The sequence below is a fragment of the Scomber scombrus genome, chromosome 22 (genome assembly GCF_963691925.1).
Source record: "Scomber scombrus chromosome 22, fScoSco1.1, whole genome shotgun sequence".
Taxonomy (NCBI): domain Eukaryota; kingdom Metazoa; phylum Chordata; class Actinopteri; order Scombriformes; family Scombridae; genus Scomber; species Scomber scombrus.
The window spans coordinates 969,861-989,526 of NC_084991.1; the positions used below are offsets into that span (position 1 = coordinate 969,861).

A 19,666-nucleotide genomic window follows, 5' to 3' on the forward strand; every position below is an offset into this window, starting at 1 on the left:
TTTATAAATCTGAGAAGTGCACGAGCCTCATTTCCATAAATGGATGAAGAGCCACTGTTAACCAACTGTTTTCATATCAACATGCTGCCTGCTCCACCAGTCACTTTATGGCGTCCATATCATTCATTGATCACATGGACTGTAAACCATCAGCAGCTGGGATATCTTATAAATGTCATCAATGATTAGTTTGTAGCTCATATCTAAACTGACTGAACAAGCTCTGACCCAATGAAACATAAAATACAAACAATAAGAATAATAAATGAATCACACAAAGGTAATGAATTAATATTATGTTTATGCACCTGACTGTCATTTTTCAGATGGGTTAGTAAACACGTCAGTGCAGCTGGTTATAAACATAAACCATGTGTTATTAAAAGATTCAGATTCATCTCCACCCCATCACTTCACCTTCAGATCATTTAGAAAAACATGAGTACACTATAAATACCAGGTTATGTGTGGGAAGTGGTGTATGCATTGTTTTTGTGTGTATGCATCTGGGCCCTGGTGTCCTCTTTAGGTTTTCAGTAATATAGCTGATTGTTGCTGGTTTGACGAAGTCTAACCAACCAGGTTCAACTACGTTTTATTTCATAGTATGGATTCAGTTTTATATATAAAAAAAAGAATCAATCTTTAAAATCACATGATATGTAAAACAACACATAAAAATATCAGCCTTTTCTGTATCCCAAATATGCACCAGAGTTGACACATTTATCTGCGTTTATTATAATAAGGTTTTTCAAATATCAAAGTCCCAAGAACTAGCACAAATCCTACAGACCTGCTAACTAAATAGGTAGGACACATCATGTCTACACTAAAGGCATCTCAGCTGTGTTTTTCAGTCTATGTCTCACTGTCTGATGGAACAGTATTTAGCTGTATACATATCCGTGCATTAAAGTATATCATATGTTGTGGAAGCACCCTGTTTCTTCCCAATTTCTTCCCAACCAGCTGTGTCTGTCTGCAGATGTTTTTACAACAGTTTAATTGGTCATCTCATCCGTCCCTCTGTGACACGGCTACATAATGTCAGCCTTATTAGCTCTCATGGTGGTGAGCCACTCACACTGGATCCACAGTTAATTGGCTGGAAAGCAGACCTGTCAGCACCTGTACTAGTCATCATTCAACCTGAGCACAGTGAATTATTTTTTAGATGAGTTTTGTCAACCTACCTACGCTGTATCAATAGTTGCATGAACAGGATAAAGCTTGACTGATGATCAAGCCTTTGACCTCATGATCAGATGTTGAAGCCTGCAGTACATGTAAATGGACCAAATGGGCTTTCTCATTTTTTTATCATCAACTTTTCAGACTGGAACCCCCAATATGCAACAGTACTCAGTACCACTTTCATTACAGTACAACATTTCTTCAGTAACGTCCTGCTCCATTTTCATCATTTAACTCCTCTCTTACCATTAACAGACATTACATTACACATTATTTACCATAATTGCTATGAAAACATAATAGCACATAACATAACATTACACAGCTTCTACTCAGGCTCATGTCTTTTTAATCATGTTTTATTAGATTAATTCAGTTTAAAGCTGTTTATTTTGTTTGCAAATGTTTGATTCTAGGCCAAGTTGTTTTAGAGATAATTGCAAAAAGTAATTGAGGTCAATAAATGTAATTTTATATGCCTAAGTAGTAGGTGGAATTTGCAACCCACCTGCCAAATTTGGTGATTCTTGGTCATATAGTTTTTGTGGAGAAAAAATAAGAAAGAAAAATTAGAACAAAAACATTCCGGCAGCAAGCTTTACTGAAAAAGTAAACTTGATTGTTACAGTGCCTTGAGTGGAGTTAAATGATGGAAATATGAATATAAGTTAAAGGAAATATGAAAACCCTGATGTGTCCTGTCCATGAACTTAACTCCACACCCCCAGGCCAAAATGTCAACAATGCACAAGTCTGAGGCTATAGGCCTCCCCTCAGACCGCCTTAGCTTAATGACTTTGTTTCGCTTGATTCCTGCATGACTATGAGATCATAATTATATTATTTGATCCTATAGACACTCAACAGCTGTGCCAAGATAGCCTGATATTGCTGTTTCACATATCTTTAGATTACACCAAATACATAAATAAGTCTGAAAGCATTTATTAGTCTAGACTCTGGTAAAAAAGGAAAAACAGTAAAATTCACCAAAACTGCTGTTTCCAAACTATGTAATCACACACATGTTGATAAATAATCTAATAAATAATGTCATATTTTTTCATTTTTCATCTCCATTCACCAAGCCTCTTGAAACTGTTTGCAGCCCCCTGAGGAGGCCGGCCTCTCACTTTGAAAACCTCTGTTACATTTCTCTTCATGATGTAGCTAAAGTTGTGGTTGACCTTTGTTGCAGTGTGTGCAGCTCCTCCTGTCCCTGTCCTGTGACAGAAGTGAAGTCCAGCAGTGTGGATTCGTAGGATGTCCCGGAGCCCCGAGGTGAAGGACGATTCGATGGAGTGCCCGCTGTGTATGGAACCACTTGAGATCGATGACGTCAACTTTTTCCCCTGCACCTGTGGATACCAGATCTGCCGCTTCTGCTGGCATCGAATCAGGACAGATGAGAACGGTCTCTGTCCCGCCTGCAGAAAGGTAGGCCTCAGTTTGTCTGAGAATCCCCTCATAAAAAGTGTCTAATTTTGAGCCACAGTTGTGTTTAGAAAGCATCAATAGTGGATCTGACTGATCAATAAATGTGATTAAACCTTGATTCATGTGTCAGAGAGCAGAGAGAGTGTATTTTTTTAGCTTTTACACCACTAAACATCTATCACACAATATCATGTCCTATTTTACCTCAGACATGAAAATATAACATAGCAATAATGATGGAAATACGTTTAGAATATGTCTGAGTCACAGCGGTGGAGTTTGTGATTGTGCCTTTGTGTGTGTGCTGCAGCCCTATCCAGAAGACCCTGCCGTGTACAAGCCGCTGTCACAGGAGGAACTGCAGAAGATTAAGAACGAGAAGAAGCAGAAACAGAACGAGAAGAAGCAGAAGATCACAGAGAACCGCAAACATCTGGCCAGCGTCCGAGTGGTGCAGAGGAACCTGGTGTTTGTAGTGGGGCTGTCCCAGAGGCTGGCTGACCCTGAGGTGACACACACACACACACACACACACACACACACACACACACACACAACGAGAGAGAGACACACTATGTTTTTGATATCAGCCTGGTGTGATTTTTGGTATGTCATGTACTAGAATAAATGCTACATGAATGGAACAGGATGTTATTCAGCAGCAGTTCAGTCTGCCAGTATCTCCCACACTCAGCAACAGTGTGGCGTAAGTGCCTGATGGCGTCTGTGATGATATCATGTGCCATAAATATCTTTGAACATATTAATCATCTTTCAAAGCAGTGCCCCCTCACTTTTACACTTATGCTTTATTTAATGAAAATTCTAAACAGCATCTTTTCACTGTCAAGCCACTAAAATCCAGACGATATATATATGAGTAACCAAAATGTTAAAAAGTTAATCTGTGTCATCCTCATCCTCACTTATAACCACGTCCTTACAACAATTAATCTTTAGAGCAGCAGGAGGTGACTACAGCTTTGTTTTGCCCTGGGTTTTCCCTTTCAGGCAACATACACACTGTGCTGTACTCTCAGTGACAGTTTTTGGAGCTGTGTTCTGCCTGTGAGGAGGCCTGTAGATGCTGTGCAGGGCAGTAAAAAGTCTCTCTTCCTGCATTTTTGGGTCAAAAAATAAAAAAGTTATTTAAAAATGATTATTTACAGAGACTTCTCATTGAAAACACTTGAACATCAGTTAAAGATAATACAGTAAAAGGCAGTCTTTGTTGTACAGATGGAAGTATAAAATAATTTATTTGAAATAATAGATTCAGTGTTTTTTCAGTATTTATGTCATTCATCATATATTTGTCAGGTCTTTATTAAGGAAATCATTTATATGAATTATCATGATTATGGGAAGCATTATGTTCTTCATCAGTGAATGGAGTATGCTCAGCATTGTCATGGAGATGCCCATCTTACAGTCCTCTACCATTAAACTAATTATAATAATGATAATAATAATTATAATGATAATTAACTTTATTTATATACAGTAGCACCTTTCATACATAAAAGTGCTTTACATTTAAAGCAATACAACGAGCAAACAATTACAGCAAGTTAAAAAAAAATAAAATAAAGTAAAATAAAATAAAAACTAAAAATATTGAAATAGATAAGAAGATTAAAGTAAAAATAAAGTTTAAAGGGGCACTGAATAAAAAACAGATGTAAAATACCAGATAATGGATTTTTGGAACAGGTGGATGCAGCAGAGAATCTTGAGGTGGTTTAATACAATGCAAAAATCAGTATTTTTGATGTAAACTTCCAGATTCTCACAGAAGAGGAAGTGAACACAACATTCCCACCTTTTTTCACACTGTGATACCAGATAACATTAGGGCCAAGACAAAACTGTGTCTGTTTCTCTGCATGGCTTTTTGTGTTTTTGGAGGAAGAGGGTGGGTGGCTGAGCAGGCAAGACAGCTTCAGTCACACAAAGGCCACAAAGAAATGTTCCCCCTCCACTGTCAGCTCACTGCCAACACTGGAGCAAAATGTTCAATCCCAGTGTCCTGCACTGACACCAACACATGCACTTCCTCTGGATTCTAACTGTTGTTTTGCATTCAGTAGATGATTTCTCTTTTTGAAGGAATCATGTATAAGTGCCTTGTTTTCTTCATAACTGTACTGTTTGCATATTTCCAGCAGAAAAGCTTGTTCTTCTTTCCTAGAAGCCCTTTTTGTCTCATTTCGCTGTGTGAGGTTTAGCAGCAGGGAAGCAAATAAACTGCTGCAGTAAATCAGAGAGGTGTTGATTACAGCTAATGGCACGTTTACATCAGTGTAGGATGGATGGTAGGCGAAGGAAAGATTTCAGTTGTATGAATACATAGTTGGTCGTGCAAAGATTAAATCACTGAAAAAATGACATCTTATATATTAAAATTGGTTTTAATTACATTGAATGATAGTCTTTGGCCGAGGAGTCATTATTTGCTTGGTTTTCAAGCACTTCTGTATTATTATTGCCAAGCTGGATATATGAGCTTTCAAAAAGTACTTGTTAGTTGTAATTACCACTTAGATGTTGATCATGAATGCTGTTAATGGGTTTCTGAAAATACACATCAAATATTAAACTGGATCCCTGAAGTAATAATAGTAATAATAAAGATAATTATGATGAGGGATTATGTCGTTGAACTCTGTCTCTTCCGTGTCTCGCAGGTTTTAAAGAGGCCGGAATATTTTGGGAAGTTTGGGAAGATTCACAAAGTAGTGATCAACAACAGCACATCATATGCTGGTTCACAGGTGAGGCCCTCCATTGCTAACAGCATCTCAGGAGTCACACTGGAGATTCTTACATCTGATGTAATGATGATTTACATACAGCCACAGAGATGGATAGATCTGCTGTTAAATTGTAGCTTTGGTCCATTGTCTTTGTTTTTTCCAGGGGCCCAGTGCCAGTGCCTATGTCACATATATTCGCTCTGAAGATGCTCTCAGAGCCATCCAGTGTGTCAACAATGTAGTGGTAGATGGCAGAACACTGAAGGTATGTTGAAGCAGTAAATTTAGTGTCTGCAGATAAAATCCACAGACGGTTCACTAGCTTCTGCCTGAATACTCATTTTCTTTTGTTTTACAGGCTTCTTTAGGAACAACAAAATACTGCAGTTACTTTTTAAAGAGCATGCAGTGCCCCAAACCAGACTGCATGTATCTACACGAGCTCGGGGATGAAGCTGCTAGTTTTACAAAAGAGGAGATGCAGGTAAGATGGGGCAGCACTACTGAATTAGAAGATACTATTAGCTTGATTGGTGCAATTAATGTCAAAAATCACAGATATCATCCACAACTTTCCAGTGATAGCAGTATCTCCAATGTCACATTGAAAGAATAGAAAAGAAATGATTGAAAAATATATATATTTTTTAAAACTGCTAGTGATCAAAGCAGCATGACTAGGCATGATGGAGATTCATCAATATGTAAAAAGAAAATAGAAATAACTGTACTAGCTGTACTCTCCATGACAACATTGTAGTCAAGTTTAGTATTATTATAAATGACACATTTGCCTCTAGGGGTTTTACAGTCTGTACAACAATGTTAATAAATGTATATTAACAGGGACAATGCACACAAGTCAACACCACTGTAAATGTGTTAATGTTAGCCAAGTTACATTTTCATCTGTATAATATATAAATATATGTATACATATTTATACATATGAAAATCTATTGACACATAGGAAAAAAAGATCCAAATGACTTATACTTTTCTGAGCTTTGCTGGAAAACTCAACACAGTACTACTGCATTACTATCATAACAAACCTTTCTTTTGGTGTGTGCATGCATGTAAATGAAAACCATACTTAAGTCAGTAGGTCCCTTTAACCAGCTCTCACTTTCATTTTCAGGCAGGAAAGCATCAAGAGTATGAACAGAAACTGCTACAAGATCTTTACAAGATGAACCCGGCATACCTAGCTGTGTCAGGAGACAAACCAAAGGGCAAAGCCAATTCTTTACAGAGGTATTGGAACTGTGCCTGTGTGTGTGTGTGTGTGTGTGTGTGTGTGTGTGTGTGTGTGTGTGTGTGTGTGTGTGTGTGTGTGTGTGTGTGTGTGTGTGTGTGTGTGTGTGTGTGTGTGTGTGTGTGTGTGTGTGTGTGTGTGTGTGTGTGTGTGACAATAACGCCCTTCCTCATTTCACTGCAGTGGTAGATACAGACAAGAGACAAATGCTAGGTACACATAAATGAGTATAATATAAATGAGTGAAGAAACTTAATGGAAATGCTTCCATACAGAACATAAAGGCTTGTTTTTGAAGTTTTCTGTTGTACTGATTTTTAACAAAAGAAGAGTTGAATCAGATTTTCACCTGTCATGTAATCATGCATTGAAAAGTTGTGGTATTGTATCTTGTCCAGCAAGAAGATACTGTTCACTGAAGTAAATAAAGGAAAGGTTCACTATTTTTAACAATCAGGTCATTAGCATTGCTAGTAGGAGTGTGTGTGTTTGTAACGTCACCTAAGTCTACTGTTAAACTTATGGTTGAGAAAAAGGAACAGTTTGAAATATGCACTGCAATTGACAAGTAGCTAACAAATGCTTTTTTGAATAGGCAAAGTTGAACGACATATAGTCTGTTTTTCAGTCAGACCAGAAGTGATAGGTGTGTCCAAGGGACGCCGTAAACTGAAGGCATATATTTTCTCTTCATTCTTCTGAATGCCGCCGGAAAGGAAACTTTTTGTGTGCGTGAAGCTTTTATAGACCTCTGTATGCAAATTATCCGCTAATCAGACACACTTAAATGACCAATGAAAAAGCCCTTTTTTGGTCCCCCCCAATGTCAGAAACGTTCCTATGCCTCTGGGTGTCCATATGAACAGTAAAGAGGTTTTCCTCTCTGTATTCATTCCTCCTGTTTATACTGACTATTAAAATGTGCTTTCAATGTAAAGTGATGGAGGCCAAATCCACAGTGTGTCCACACAGTCATTTAAAAGTAGATGTGAAGCTTATATGAGACATTCACATTGTAAGTGTATTATGAAGGGATCTTCTAATGGTCAGTGTGAACAGGAGGAATGACTACAGCAAGAAAAAAAATGTCAGTATCAATTTGGGCTCCTTTTATGTTTTTTGACAGACTTTGGGAACCTTGCCTTTAAGGTTCTCAGCACGAACAGCTCTGAGTATTCCAATAACAAGCTAACGATTATCTATCGATTATCCAAAGCAGCCTCTGAAAGTAACAAAACACAGTTCATTTACAGTCTCAAATTTCAGCTAATTGTTTTTCTTTCTTGCTTTTCTGTCTGTGTGCTCTCACAGATCCAACAGCTCCAGTAAAGATGGCTGGCTGTCGTCAAGTCAGATGACCAATGGTCTGTCTTCAGAACACAGGAAGAGTCCGCCCCTAGACGGGTCTGACTCTGAACACTTGACCCCTGAGGGGCCAGAACCTGACCTTAGCCTTGGCGCTGTACAGACCCTCTCCCCGTTCTCTTCAAACTGTGACCTTGCTAGGTAAATCACAATAGTTTTCATTGTCACACCTCCACACATACTAGATCACAGCCATTTCAGTGCTTCTCTCCTGATCCTAAGGCTGCTTTAACTTCGTGTGCACTGATGTTTATCCAGGTTTACAAGTCTGATCATTCCAAATGACATCTATCATGTTCACAAATAAAAGTTCCTACCTGGAGCTGCAGCATTATACAGATTACAGTTTTAGGGACAGTAGCTACTGCTACCTGCACATGTGTAGGACATTTGACTGGAACAATTCACAGACTACATAAAGTCAGTCTTACAATTAGATCTGCACTAAACTTACAGGGGCAGAACAGAGACTTCATGCATATAAACACTGTTTCAGCATGAATCATGTCACATCTGTAAGAAAAATTGTATCATTATTATTAGATAATTTATAATAAAAGTAGACTTTGACTTTAGACTATATATACCGTACAACTCTGTCATGGCATTGAAGCTTTATTATCACATTTTGTGAAACTAGCCTTAATGCTACCACCTTGAAGCATCTTTGTAAAGAAAGGAAACAAACAGAAATTGTTTGTGTGACTGAAGTATTTTAGGCATTTAAAGCAGAAGCATATGACCCATGATTTAGTATCACCTTTTTTCATTTTTTCCCTCTCTCATTGTCTTGTGAAATGTTTTTAGGCCTCATGTGTAACACTTAAAATACTGGCATTCATTTCAGTGCCTGGCTTGCATTTATAGTGTGAAGAACTGATGTGATGATTGTGCATTGATGTTCACACAGTATGGGACACTCTTCAAGTCTTCTGGTGGATAACTCTAATTACTGTTTTTATTTTACAGCCCCAGTGACAAACTGCCAGACATCATCAGTATAGGCGACGGTGAAACCTCTCAACTGGTAAGAAATGGAATGTGAATGTGTCCTAATACAAGGTTGCTGTACATTCTAATTTTGATGCATCTTCTACAAGAAGCAGACACATGTCTGCATCATGAATGTTTTGACCCTACATATGTGCAGTTCTAATGAGACTACAATCTCCATGAGACCAGCTGACGAAATTCAGGATCAATGTGTGAGCTGTCCTCTGTTGTTTGTGTTCTGTAGCTCCCAGGCAGTGATTCTCCATCGCCCCCTCCTGGCCTCAGTAAGCCAAACCTGGTGGTTCCCATCAGTGTCACTTGCCACACAGCTCGCTCTCTTTTTGAGGGAGCTGCCACAGAGTCCCAGTCACTGTTCTCAGACAACAGTAACTTCAGGCATCCTAACCCCCTCCCCAGTGGACTGAGCGGCTTCCCCACCTCCTCACACAGCAACGCCGACTGGCCCACAGCACCAGAACCACAGAGCCTCTTCACCTCAGGTGAGCCTGACAGATGAAAAACTGGAACCACAAATTATAAAATGTTTATTTATATTTGCTGCACAGTGCAGGGTAGGACATTTAGGTTTTTTAATATACTGTGCGGCTAACATTTTTTGAAACCATTGAAACGTATTGAAACGTCCATAATGTGTATAATTCAGTTCACTATTATGAACAGTATGTTCCAACTGCTCATATATTTGCTGTTGTTCATCCTTCATTTGGAAATGGTGACATTCCTCAGTGCCTGAAATCAGTCATTACCAACAGAATTTCTGACCAATGACAGAGCCAGAGGCAGGTTTGTGAGATTAGCTAATGAGTGAGCCAGGATGAGTGGTTCTAATGCACACGACTGCTCACAAGCCCAATAAACTCCAGCTCCAGGAAAGAATTGCTGTATTTTATTGGCAAATACTTGTCTGTTTGTAAATTAATGGAACAAAATGAGACAACTGTGGCTTTTTGCCTTTGGAATGATTTCCTGCTTAGACTAGTGAATTTTCCCAACATCTCTAAGAAATTCCAGTGGTGTTTTCAGCAGCTCATATACAGAATAGACAACCGGGGTTGAACTGAAGAAGCTTGGCAAAGATTTTGTAATGAGTAGTTTAATTTCTTTTTCCTTCTGGTTCAATTTCACTGTCTTCTGTGAAAGCTTTGTATATACATGTTCTATGTATTTATAGTGCAGGTGACAAGAGAAAACACAATCTGGTCATACATTTCCAACTGTGATCACATTCATACTGAGTGTGGTCAATGAATACTGGTCAGTTACTATGTCGGTCTTCATATCAAAGGATGCACAACAATTATCACACATAGATTTCTATTAGGTTTTTTTTGAACATGTGAACATGTGACAATGTGATGTGCAGCGTATACATGTGGAACACAGACCAGACAAGACATTTATAGTTAATGTAATAAAAAAATAAATTTAAAAAATCTGAGAAATGATTCTACAGATGTTAAATAATCATAACATAGTGAGAGACTTGAAACATTGTGTGTTTACCAGATTTTCAGAATGGAAATGCATCTATTATATAGCTGTATGAACAGCATCCAGCCAGTTTGCAGTGAAGTACTAATATTAGTATAGTTTAGAAGTTAATAAAAATTATTATTTTCAGTATCGATTAATCTGTTGATTATTTCCTCTATAAATGAATCAGTTGTTTTGTCTATAAAATGTCAGAAAAATTTGAAAAATTGAAAATCTCAAGGTGATGTGCTCTAATGTGTTCATCTCAATCAATTGTCCACAACTGAAAGATATTGAGTTTACTGTCATACAGGATTAAAGAATCCAGAATATAGTCACGTTTGAGAAATTGGCATCAGAGAATTTTAGTATTTCCTCTTAAAACATGGCTAAAAATTATTATTTCATTAACAAAATAGTTGGCGATTGCTTTAATAGTTGTCAACTAATAAATCCCAATTAACTGAAATACTATTCAAATGATAAACTCAAATAACACATCAAAACAAAATATGATCATTAATAATTAGTTTTGGACTGATTTCATTTTTAAATTAGTATTTTATTTGATAATTATTATTTGATAATCATTATTTGATGTGTGCGTGTGTGTGTGTGTGTGTGTGTGTGTGTGTGTGTGTGTGTGTGTGTACACGTGCAGATACCATCCCAGTGTCGTCGTCCACAGACTGGCAGGCAGCATTTGGCTTCGGCTCTTCCAAACAGCAGCAGGACGATGACCTGGGCTTCGACCCCTTCGACATCACCCGTAAGGCCCTGGCTGATCTCATCGAGAAGGAGCTCTCTGTGGATGACAGCTTCACCTCCCCCCTGTCCCCTGGCTCCTTCCCCCACAGGGCCCGTGGACCCCTGTTAAACTCCTTACCTAATAAAGGCTTTGGCCCCCCAGGAGGGTTCCCACTCCCCAACCACCCCCCACCCCACAGCGGCATCTCTCACCACTACTCCCAGCTTCAGCACCCTCAACGGGGAGGCTACAGCTCCTTCAACTTTCCCTCTCAAGCTCCATCATCTTGTTCATCCTCCTGCTCTTCCACCTCCACTTCCTACTCCTCAGCATCTCGTCAGCCCTGGATGGGTTCCGGCTCTGCATCCTCACACAGTAACTTTGTGAATTTGAACCACACAGTTAGTCCAGCAGTCTCCTCACACAGCAGCTTCTTGGACTTGACGGTGCTGCCAGGACCTCACAGTACTGGGCTAGGAGGAATCCCCATCACAGGTAAGACTGGGGAGGGGAGATCTGTACTCATGTAATGGGCCTGATTTACACCTGATATTAACATGTAATCTGTATTTGGATACATTATCTGGATAATGACATCAGAACCATGGGTTCTTGCATTTACACCTGGTGTTAAAAAGATTTCTTGTTAAGCTGAAGATCGGAGATTCAAACACCAGCTCTTCCAGGGGCAAGATACTGAGTCCCTTTTGCTCCCGATGGCTGCACCGGCAGTGTGTGAATGTGTCTGTGAATGATTAGCTCCTCCTGACGAGCAGGTTGGCAACTTGCATGGCAGCCTGTCATCAGTGTATAAATGTGTGTGAATGGGTGAATGTGACATGTAGTGTAAAAGCACTGTAGTGGTCGGAGGACTAGAAAGGCGCTATATAAGTACAGTCCATTTACCATTTAACTGGTAATGTGGATTATAGATGGGCATAAATAAATGTAAGAAAACATAATGTAATGTATTGAAACAGCTTTACGCTCCATAATTATTCCTCTTCATACCGATTAGAAGATAGCCTCAGAATACACTTATAGTATAAATCTACAGTCTTTCCTCTGTGTAAAAAATGTATTTAAAGTAGATGTGAAGCTAATATGAAGCTTCAGCGTCCAAATGAGTCAAATATTCATCTTCTATGTTTCAACGTTACAGTGTTTTTAGTAGCAAAGTCTTTTTGTTACTATACTTCCAGGAGGTAGAGCGGTCGTCCACCAATTGGAAGATTGGCGGTTCGATTCCCGGCTCCTCCAGTCCACATGTCCATGTGTCCTTGGGCAAGACACTTAACCCCAAATTGCTCCCGTTGCTGTGCCAACAGTGTATGAATGTGTATGAATGATTAGCTTCCCCTGATGTGCAGGTTGGCACCCTGCGTGGTAGCTCCTGCCATCAGTGTATGAATGTGTGTGAATGGGGTGAATGAAATGTATTGTAAAAGAGCTTTGAGTGGTCGAAAAGACTAGAAAGGCACTATATAAGTACAGTCCATTTACCATTTACCATTTACCACAGCTCAACAGGGAAACACTAAGAGGGAATCTGATGCTAAAAAGACTGTAAATGTGTCAAAGATCACTTGATATGACTAACTCACACTGATGAAGCTGAATACAAACTTCACATCTACTTTTAAATGATAGAGTGGAAACACTGTGGATTTTGGCCCCCATCACTTTTATTGAAAGCACATTTGAAGAGTATCTTTTAATATTCAGTATGAACAGGAGGAATGATTACAGAGAGGGAAACCTCTCTACTGTTCATATATGGACACCTGACTGTTACCAAGAAACTATTATTGAAACTTTAAAATATGTATTGTATTGTAGGACCACCAGACTGCTTTTAAAGTAGGGAGACTCATATGTTTAGCCATGTAAAATATTAATAATATTAATAATAGAACTGGGTGCCACGTTGAACTCTACAGTCAGGGTAGTGTGCATTCTTCATTTTTCCTCTTTCAGCTGTTTTATCTCCTTACTGTTCACTCCAGCTCATATAAATACAGTTGGCCATTCAAAGTGAAATGACACACGGTCGTCCTCATAATAGTCTATAGGATAATTCATCATGGTACTTAGTTTTTTTTAGTTTGCTTACAGTCAAGGCAGTGGAAGCCTCATACATGTAAACAAAGCAGCATGCACGGAATATGTGGATGATTAGCCAGCAAACTGCCCTGTGTATAGATTCCATGCAGTTAGCCTTTATCCTGTGACAGGCGGCTAGTTCCTGTGTTAACTTTCATTCAGATGGATAGATGGATAGATAGATAGATAGATAGATAGATAGATAGATAGATAGATAGATAGATAGATAGATAGATAGATAGATAGATAGATAGACTCAGAAATACACTTTTGTAGAGACTCATGTAAACTCTGTGTACTCCTGACAGTAGAATAAATCACTATAAACTCATATATGGCCCAGTCACGCAATAATAAGATTATTAAAAATAGTGTGATACTGTGAAATTGCGCAAATCTTAACAAATATTGGTTGTACTGTCCAGCACTAATTAATAATATTTCCACACCCAGCCCAGCAATGTACTGCATGATCAGAAATGATAACATGTTACCACCCTGAAACTATAAAGTGTAGTCAGTGCCACAAACCTCTGTGGAGTGATGCCTTTCTAGTTGACCAAACAGCACTGACGGTGTACATCAGCTCAACTCATACACGGAATGTAGTGTATTCTGCTCTTTGTGACCATGCAGTGTTCAGCTCTCCACAGTGATTGTTTCTATGGAGCAGGTAAAGATCTGGGAGCTTCCAGAAACAACTAATACATGACATAATGTTTACTGCATTGCATTGTGGGTAAACATATGCTCATATACTGACCACTTGGTGGCAGCACACCATTTACTTAAGTATTATTGCTGTAACACAGGAGGCAGCCAGTGTGTTTCTGAGCATCTTTTCACACCACTGACAGTCTCATATACTACTGCTTCATGTTTAACATATACTCTGTCTGCTCAAACTTAATTTATCATCTTTTAATCTTAGCACCTGATTTTTTGTTTAGTTTCATTCTTGGTATTTTGATAAAATATACATTAAGGGTTGGGGTTAGAGTCAAGTTTTGGCAGCAAACACTGGATCTGAGAGAGACAGAGAAATATTAGAGTCTTGAATTGTTTGATGAAATTTGAAATGTGGGTGGTGATTCTGATGTGTGTGGATGGAAACAAGTGTGTTATCAGTACAAAGTGTAGAGTGAGCTTCAACTTCATTCACCTCTTTACATCCAGCTGTAGTATGGCAGTCTCTGTAGGACACACACATAGTGTCACTACAATATGTCCCACAGGGGATGAAGAGGAGTAAGATAAGAGACTGTGCAGCTATTTATAAAGACTTCTAATTGAAGTGCAGAATTCTTATTTTTTGTCATTTCAGTGCTTGTTTTTCATGTGGGAATTGAAAAGGAGTGCAATAATTTCCAGTAGTTTCTGTGATATGAAGTATGCTTACAGCTATGTGAAGTGATATTGATTCTATAATAGCACAATTTCCCTAAGTGCCACTTTTGTACCATTTTTAATCACAATACATTTTCCTGGAGCTCATTGTCTGCAGACAGCCTCAGCATCTACCCTCTGAATCACAAACCCCCTTTGTGTGAGTACATCATATATGTATGTATATACATGTATAATATACTAGTTTGCTACTTTTCTGTCTGCCTCAGCAGAGATATATGCTAATTTAATTTAGCACAGTTTTTATTCAGACCCCTCTGACCTCTAGCTGTTCATCAGGAGAAGGACAGACAGGCAGCCATGTCTTGCCTGAGATATGGAAACAGATAAATGAGCAAAAAATGTTGGATTTTGTCGGATTAACATAATGACTCAGCAGTCCCTGTCTGGCTTTGCTTTGGTGTATTTTTGACAAGGTTGGGATAAATGATATTCTCAACATGGCTAAAAGCTTGTGAGCAAATCATGTTGACATCTGAACAGTGCGGCCCCATGTGATAGCTGAACATGTGATCCTCAAACCACATGCATTCATGTGCTGCTGTAACGGCCTCATTCTTTCCAGCAGATGTTGGAACCCGGCTGGAGGGATTTGCTCCCATTCAGCCGCAAGAGCATCAATGAGGTCCAACACTGATGTTGATGATAAGCTCTGGCTTTTCACCAAACATTGGCATTTCAGTCCATCCCTAAGGTGTTTAACGGGGTTGAGTTCAGGGCTCTCTGCAGGCCAGTTAAGTTCTTCCACATTAAACTGGGAAAAGCATTCTTGTGTGGAGCAGGCTGTGAAGGAGGCATTGTCAACACAACCTGTAGCCACAAAGTTGGAAGCGTACTATTGTCTATAACATATTGTATGATGGAGCATACAGTTCCCTTGATTGGAATTAAAGAGCTCTGTATGCACACTGTCTGCAGCCATGACTGTGTACATTCTCACACTCACACTCTTCTTGCCTCAGTATGGAAAAACCTGCAGTAAACACACAGGAAGGCTAAAACTTTTAGTTGACAAAAGCAGGGGTGCGTGATGCACATTACATCTTTGTTAAAACTTTCACAGCAGCTACTTGCTTCTCGTTTTTAAAACTGTGCTGGCTTTCTGGTAGCTGCTGTTTGAAGGAGACAGAAGAAGTAGTGAAGTGAGGTTGCTTTTGGGTAATATAGACCAACAATAATAATGATGATGATGATGATGATGATGAAGAAGAGAAACTGCATATTTTGGGAGGCATGTGCTTAGTTTGTGTGATAGCAACAGGTACACACAGGAGAGTGTGAAGAGAAGAAGAACATCATCTGACCTTAAAGTAGTGCTGGGCGGTATACTGGTTCACACCGAATACCGGTGTATATTTAGTTATGATACGAATTTTTAATGTACCGCCTTACCGGTGTATTTCATTACACAACGTTCGGAACGCTGCGCCGCGCGACACTGTTTCAGACGGGACCCTTTTCAGTGTTGCGCTTCCTGCCGCTCAACAAACAGGAAAAGATGTGCGCCTGCCGAGCGGTTTAAGATGATGATAGTTCATGCAACACATCCTGTTTTTTAATAATTAGTCAGTAAACTCGGCATTGTCTGACGCAGGCTGGAAAATGTGCACTTCTATTTACAGTTAAAAACATTTCGCGTGTGTTTCAGCTTCTGTCACACTAAAGGAGCTGCGGTGGCTTCCGGTCTAAGCTTTCAAAATTGTGCTATTCTTATTATCATTAACAAACAAAGTTGGGGCTGTAAATTACGGGAGATTCCCGGGAGAAAAGACAAAACGGGAGGGCCGCTGGAGATGAGTCTAAAATGCGGGAGAAAAACAGGGGGGGGGGAATACCGTAATATACATTCTTGGTCATACCGCCCAGCACTACCTTAAAGTGCTCAGTCTACTCTAAACCGTGACAAACTGTTTGAGACAGTGAAACTGAAGTGGATAGTGTGTCTATATACTTTTGGCCACATATTGTAGCCTCTATTCTCTGGTTGAAATTTGGAGCTGCAATGATCTGATTAGTTGTTCATCTTCAGTGAAGCTAACAATGTGGAATCATGAGATAATGGTTATAAAATGGAAGCAGTTGGCATTGGCAGGCAACATTGCTCTGATAGAAGTCATAAAAGACATCAGCTAATTCAGTGGTAAATAATTCCACCCACTGAAGGAGTGGTTTTGGATAACTTGGTTCAAATTGATTTTGAAGGCAGCTTTCAGTCTCATGAATTAAACATGGAGGCACTTGTTTATCTGGGGATGCAAATGGCAACATAGGTGATGATGTTAATGGCAGCCATGCTTCCCTGCCTGGCAGCCTGATTAAAATGAAAAAAGGGGCACAGAGAGGGCAAAGCAGAGATCACAGGGGAATACTGAGGGAGGATTGTTTCTTCTTAATCAGTCATGTTTTTTGGGGGGTGTTAATGCTTGACAGTGTTTAATTCAAAGCTTAATATAATTGATGTATCTTTCTCAGACTTGGCTATGGTAAAAACATCTCAACATTACACATGTAATAAATAATACTTCATAGCATTTTTTCCCCACCACTGAGCCAGCTTTTAGGAAGCTAGCTGTGGGGATTAATTAATGAGTAAATCGACCAACAATCATCCTGTCAATTAGTATTTATTATTCATAGAGCCATGGTAACTGGAAAGACAGTCTTCCTCGTGAGGCCTGCTGTCTGCAGTGTCTCATTAGACGGAGTTCTAAATGATTGTAGCTCCCAACCACAGCACAGCCACACTGCTTTTGGGCTGCAAGAGAAAACATAGCAGCTGAATAATTAGCCCACTGATGAAGCCTCTCCATTGTGACAACTCAAACCAGCACTGTGACTAACCTGGCTGCAATTCTGACCACAGCTACAGAGTAAAAGTCTGTAGAAATGGATGTGATTGTGTCAGCACATGTGATACATTCAAATGATTGTTTAGTTATGTAAAAGCACTAATGCATGCAATACTTTTCCAGTGCTGATGTGACATGTAGTAAGTAGCAACACTAAATGTCAACAGACAGTTTGAGTTTTTTTCCCACACAGTTAGGAAATCAATTCTGGGCTGTTAACATAGCAACAGTCAAATTGTCAGATATTTGATAGTGGCTCCTATGACTTGCACTTAACATTTGAGAAATGTAGTTTTTTGTGAAATTTAAAATAAAAAAACACATTATCTCTAATGGTAAAACATCACAAGTGTTATTGATAGTGTATTGGTGTTGTTATTAACAATTTGAAACAATACAAACCCAAGTAGCTCCATCTTAGTTGAGTCCTTTGGTAACCCTCATTAGTTAAAGCTGTCTCACAGGCCACATGTTATTCTATCACAGAGTGACACCCACAGGCCACATGTTATTCTATCACAGAGTGACACCCACAGGCCACATGTTATTCTATCACAGAGTGACACCCACAGGCCTCTGTTCCTGCCCCCAGCCCTGAGCTTTTACATCTTTGCCATTAAAAGTAAAACCACAAATCCTGCTCTCCAGTAAAGAACAACAACCAAATATCAAATTCCTGTACTGCTTGTCTTCGTTAGGATAGTATTATAAATGTCCACGATGAGCCTTTGGTCTTTGGTTACCTGCTCTTTGACTACTTAACAGATCCCAATACTGGGTTTTCTGGGCTGATACGATCTGATATGATCAGTGTCTTGGTCGTGGAGTATTATTTCTAAGAGTTTCATCTCTCCCTGTCTCCATGCAGAAAACAGCAGTAGTGTAGAGAATCTAAATGTGAAAGAGTGGCAGGATGGCCTCAGAGCACTCTTACCCAACATCAACATCAACTTTGGAGGACTGCCCAACTCCTCATCTTCCTCATCGTCATCCTCTTCCTCATCCAGCATCAACCACACAGGGGCACCAGGGGGTTCTGGGAGTGTTTCTCACAGCCTGTGTTGGGAAGGCAGAGCCAGCTGGATGGACCCTGCCATCATCACAGGTATGAGCTAGCACATGCTCAGGGACAGTTATCTAGACATACAACAACATTGAGCCTTTAAAAAGTAGCTAGTAGCTGATAAGAGGGAGTCATGTAACAGAGATAGAGCAGGTACCGTACTTCAAACACCTTGCCAACAATTCAAAAACTCAAGATCAAAGTTTACATAACTCTACCTAACTTGGTCAGTTATGCAGTGCTGCATAACTTGTCCTGTGTCAGCAGGATTGTCCATCAAACCACAAACCCAACCTACATTAAGTTCTCTTTCACACCTTGCTTGGTATGGGAAGCACCTTCTGCTAACCGTCATTAACTGGCTGTGGCTACCACTGCATCTTCTCAGGGGAACGCTGGTGGCAGCAAGGTTAAAGGGGACCTATTATACTCATTTCCACCTCTTTATTTTTATTCTGGGACTCCATTAGAGTAGCAACTAGCCTCTTTGGACTCGGCACCTGAGAGAATGAACTTGAATGCGTATAAATGCTTTGTGCATTCTTGGGACTCCTCTGACCACTGTTCAGAGGAGGCACTTTCAGGGTTGCCTCTCAAGATTTAATAACTTTATTGTACCCAGAGGGTGCCACAGTAGTACAACACAGCAACAAACAGGATGTATACAATCATGTATGCAAGTCAAACACTTCAAATGCAAGAAGTTCATGTAAAGGTACTAGGATGACCCTGTCCTCTAAATTTACTAGAGTAATAGAGGGTAAAAACAGTGTTTGTATCTGTTGGTTCTGATTAGTGGTATTCTGAAAAGGGAGCTTACTCAAAGGCACTCTCTCACAAAACTATCCTGTTGTTATCACTGACTTCACCCAAACTGGTTACTTAATTACATATATTGTCTGTGCCTGCATCTTACTTGTAGACTTCCCCTCACTATGGGAAGGTGACGTTTATAAGGCTGCTTTTGTGCCAAGGCTATCCAATCTTATAGCTGCG

At 39.5% G+C, this 19,666-nt stretch overlaps 1 protein-coding gene across 1 annotated transcript in view; it reads left to right on the forward strand.

The window, feature by feature from the left end:
* cnot4b (CCR4-NOT transcription complex, subunit 4b) overlaps positions 1 to 19,666 on the forward strand; it is a 34,619-nt gene that overhangs the window by 8,614 nt on the left and 6,339 nt on the right. Inside the window, exons 2-12 of the mRNA XM_062444028.1 lie at positions 2,396 to 2,634; positions 2,945 to 3,142; positions 5,322 to 5,408; positions 5,554 to 5,655; positions 5,749 to 5,874; positions 6,532 to 6,647; positions 7,960 to 8,154; positions 8,983 to 9,040; positions 9,251 to 9,506; positions 11,162 to 11,743; positions 18,476 to 18,712. Of these exons, the coding sequence (XP_062300012.1) occupies positions 2,461 to 2,634; positions 2,945 to 3,142; positions 5,322 to 5,408; positions 5,554 to 5,655; positions 5,749 to 5,874; positions 6,532 to 6,647; positions 7,960 to 8,154; positions 8,983 to 9,040; positions 9,251 to 9,506; positions 11,162 to 11,743; positions 18,476 to 18,712 (2,131 nt within the window). The 5' untranslated portion in view covers positions 2,396 to 2,460. The remainder of the gene's footprint in view (positions 1 to 2,395; positions 2,635 to 2,944; positions 3,143 to 5,321; positions 5,409 to 5,553; positions 5,656 to 5,748; positions 5,875 to 6,531; positions 6,648 to 7,959; positions 8,155 to 8,982; positions 9,041 to 9,250; positions 9,507 to 11,161; positions 11,744 to 18,475; positions 18,713 to 19,666) is intronic.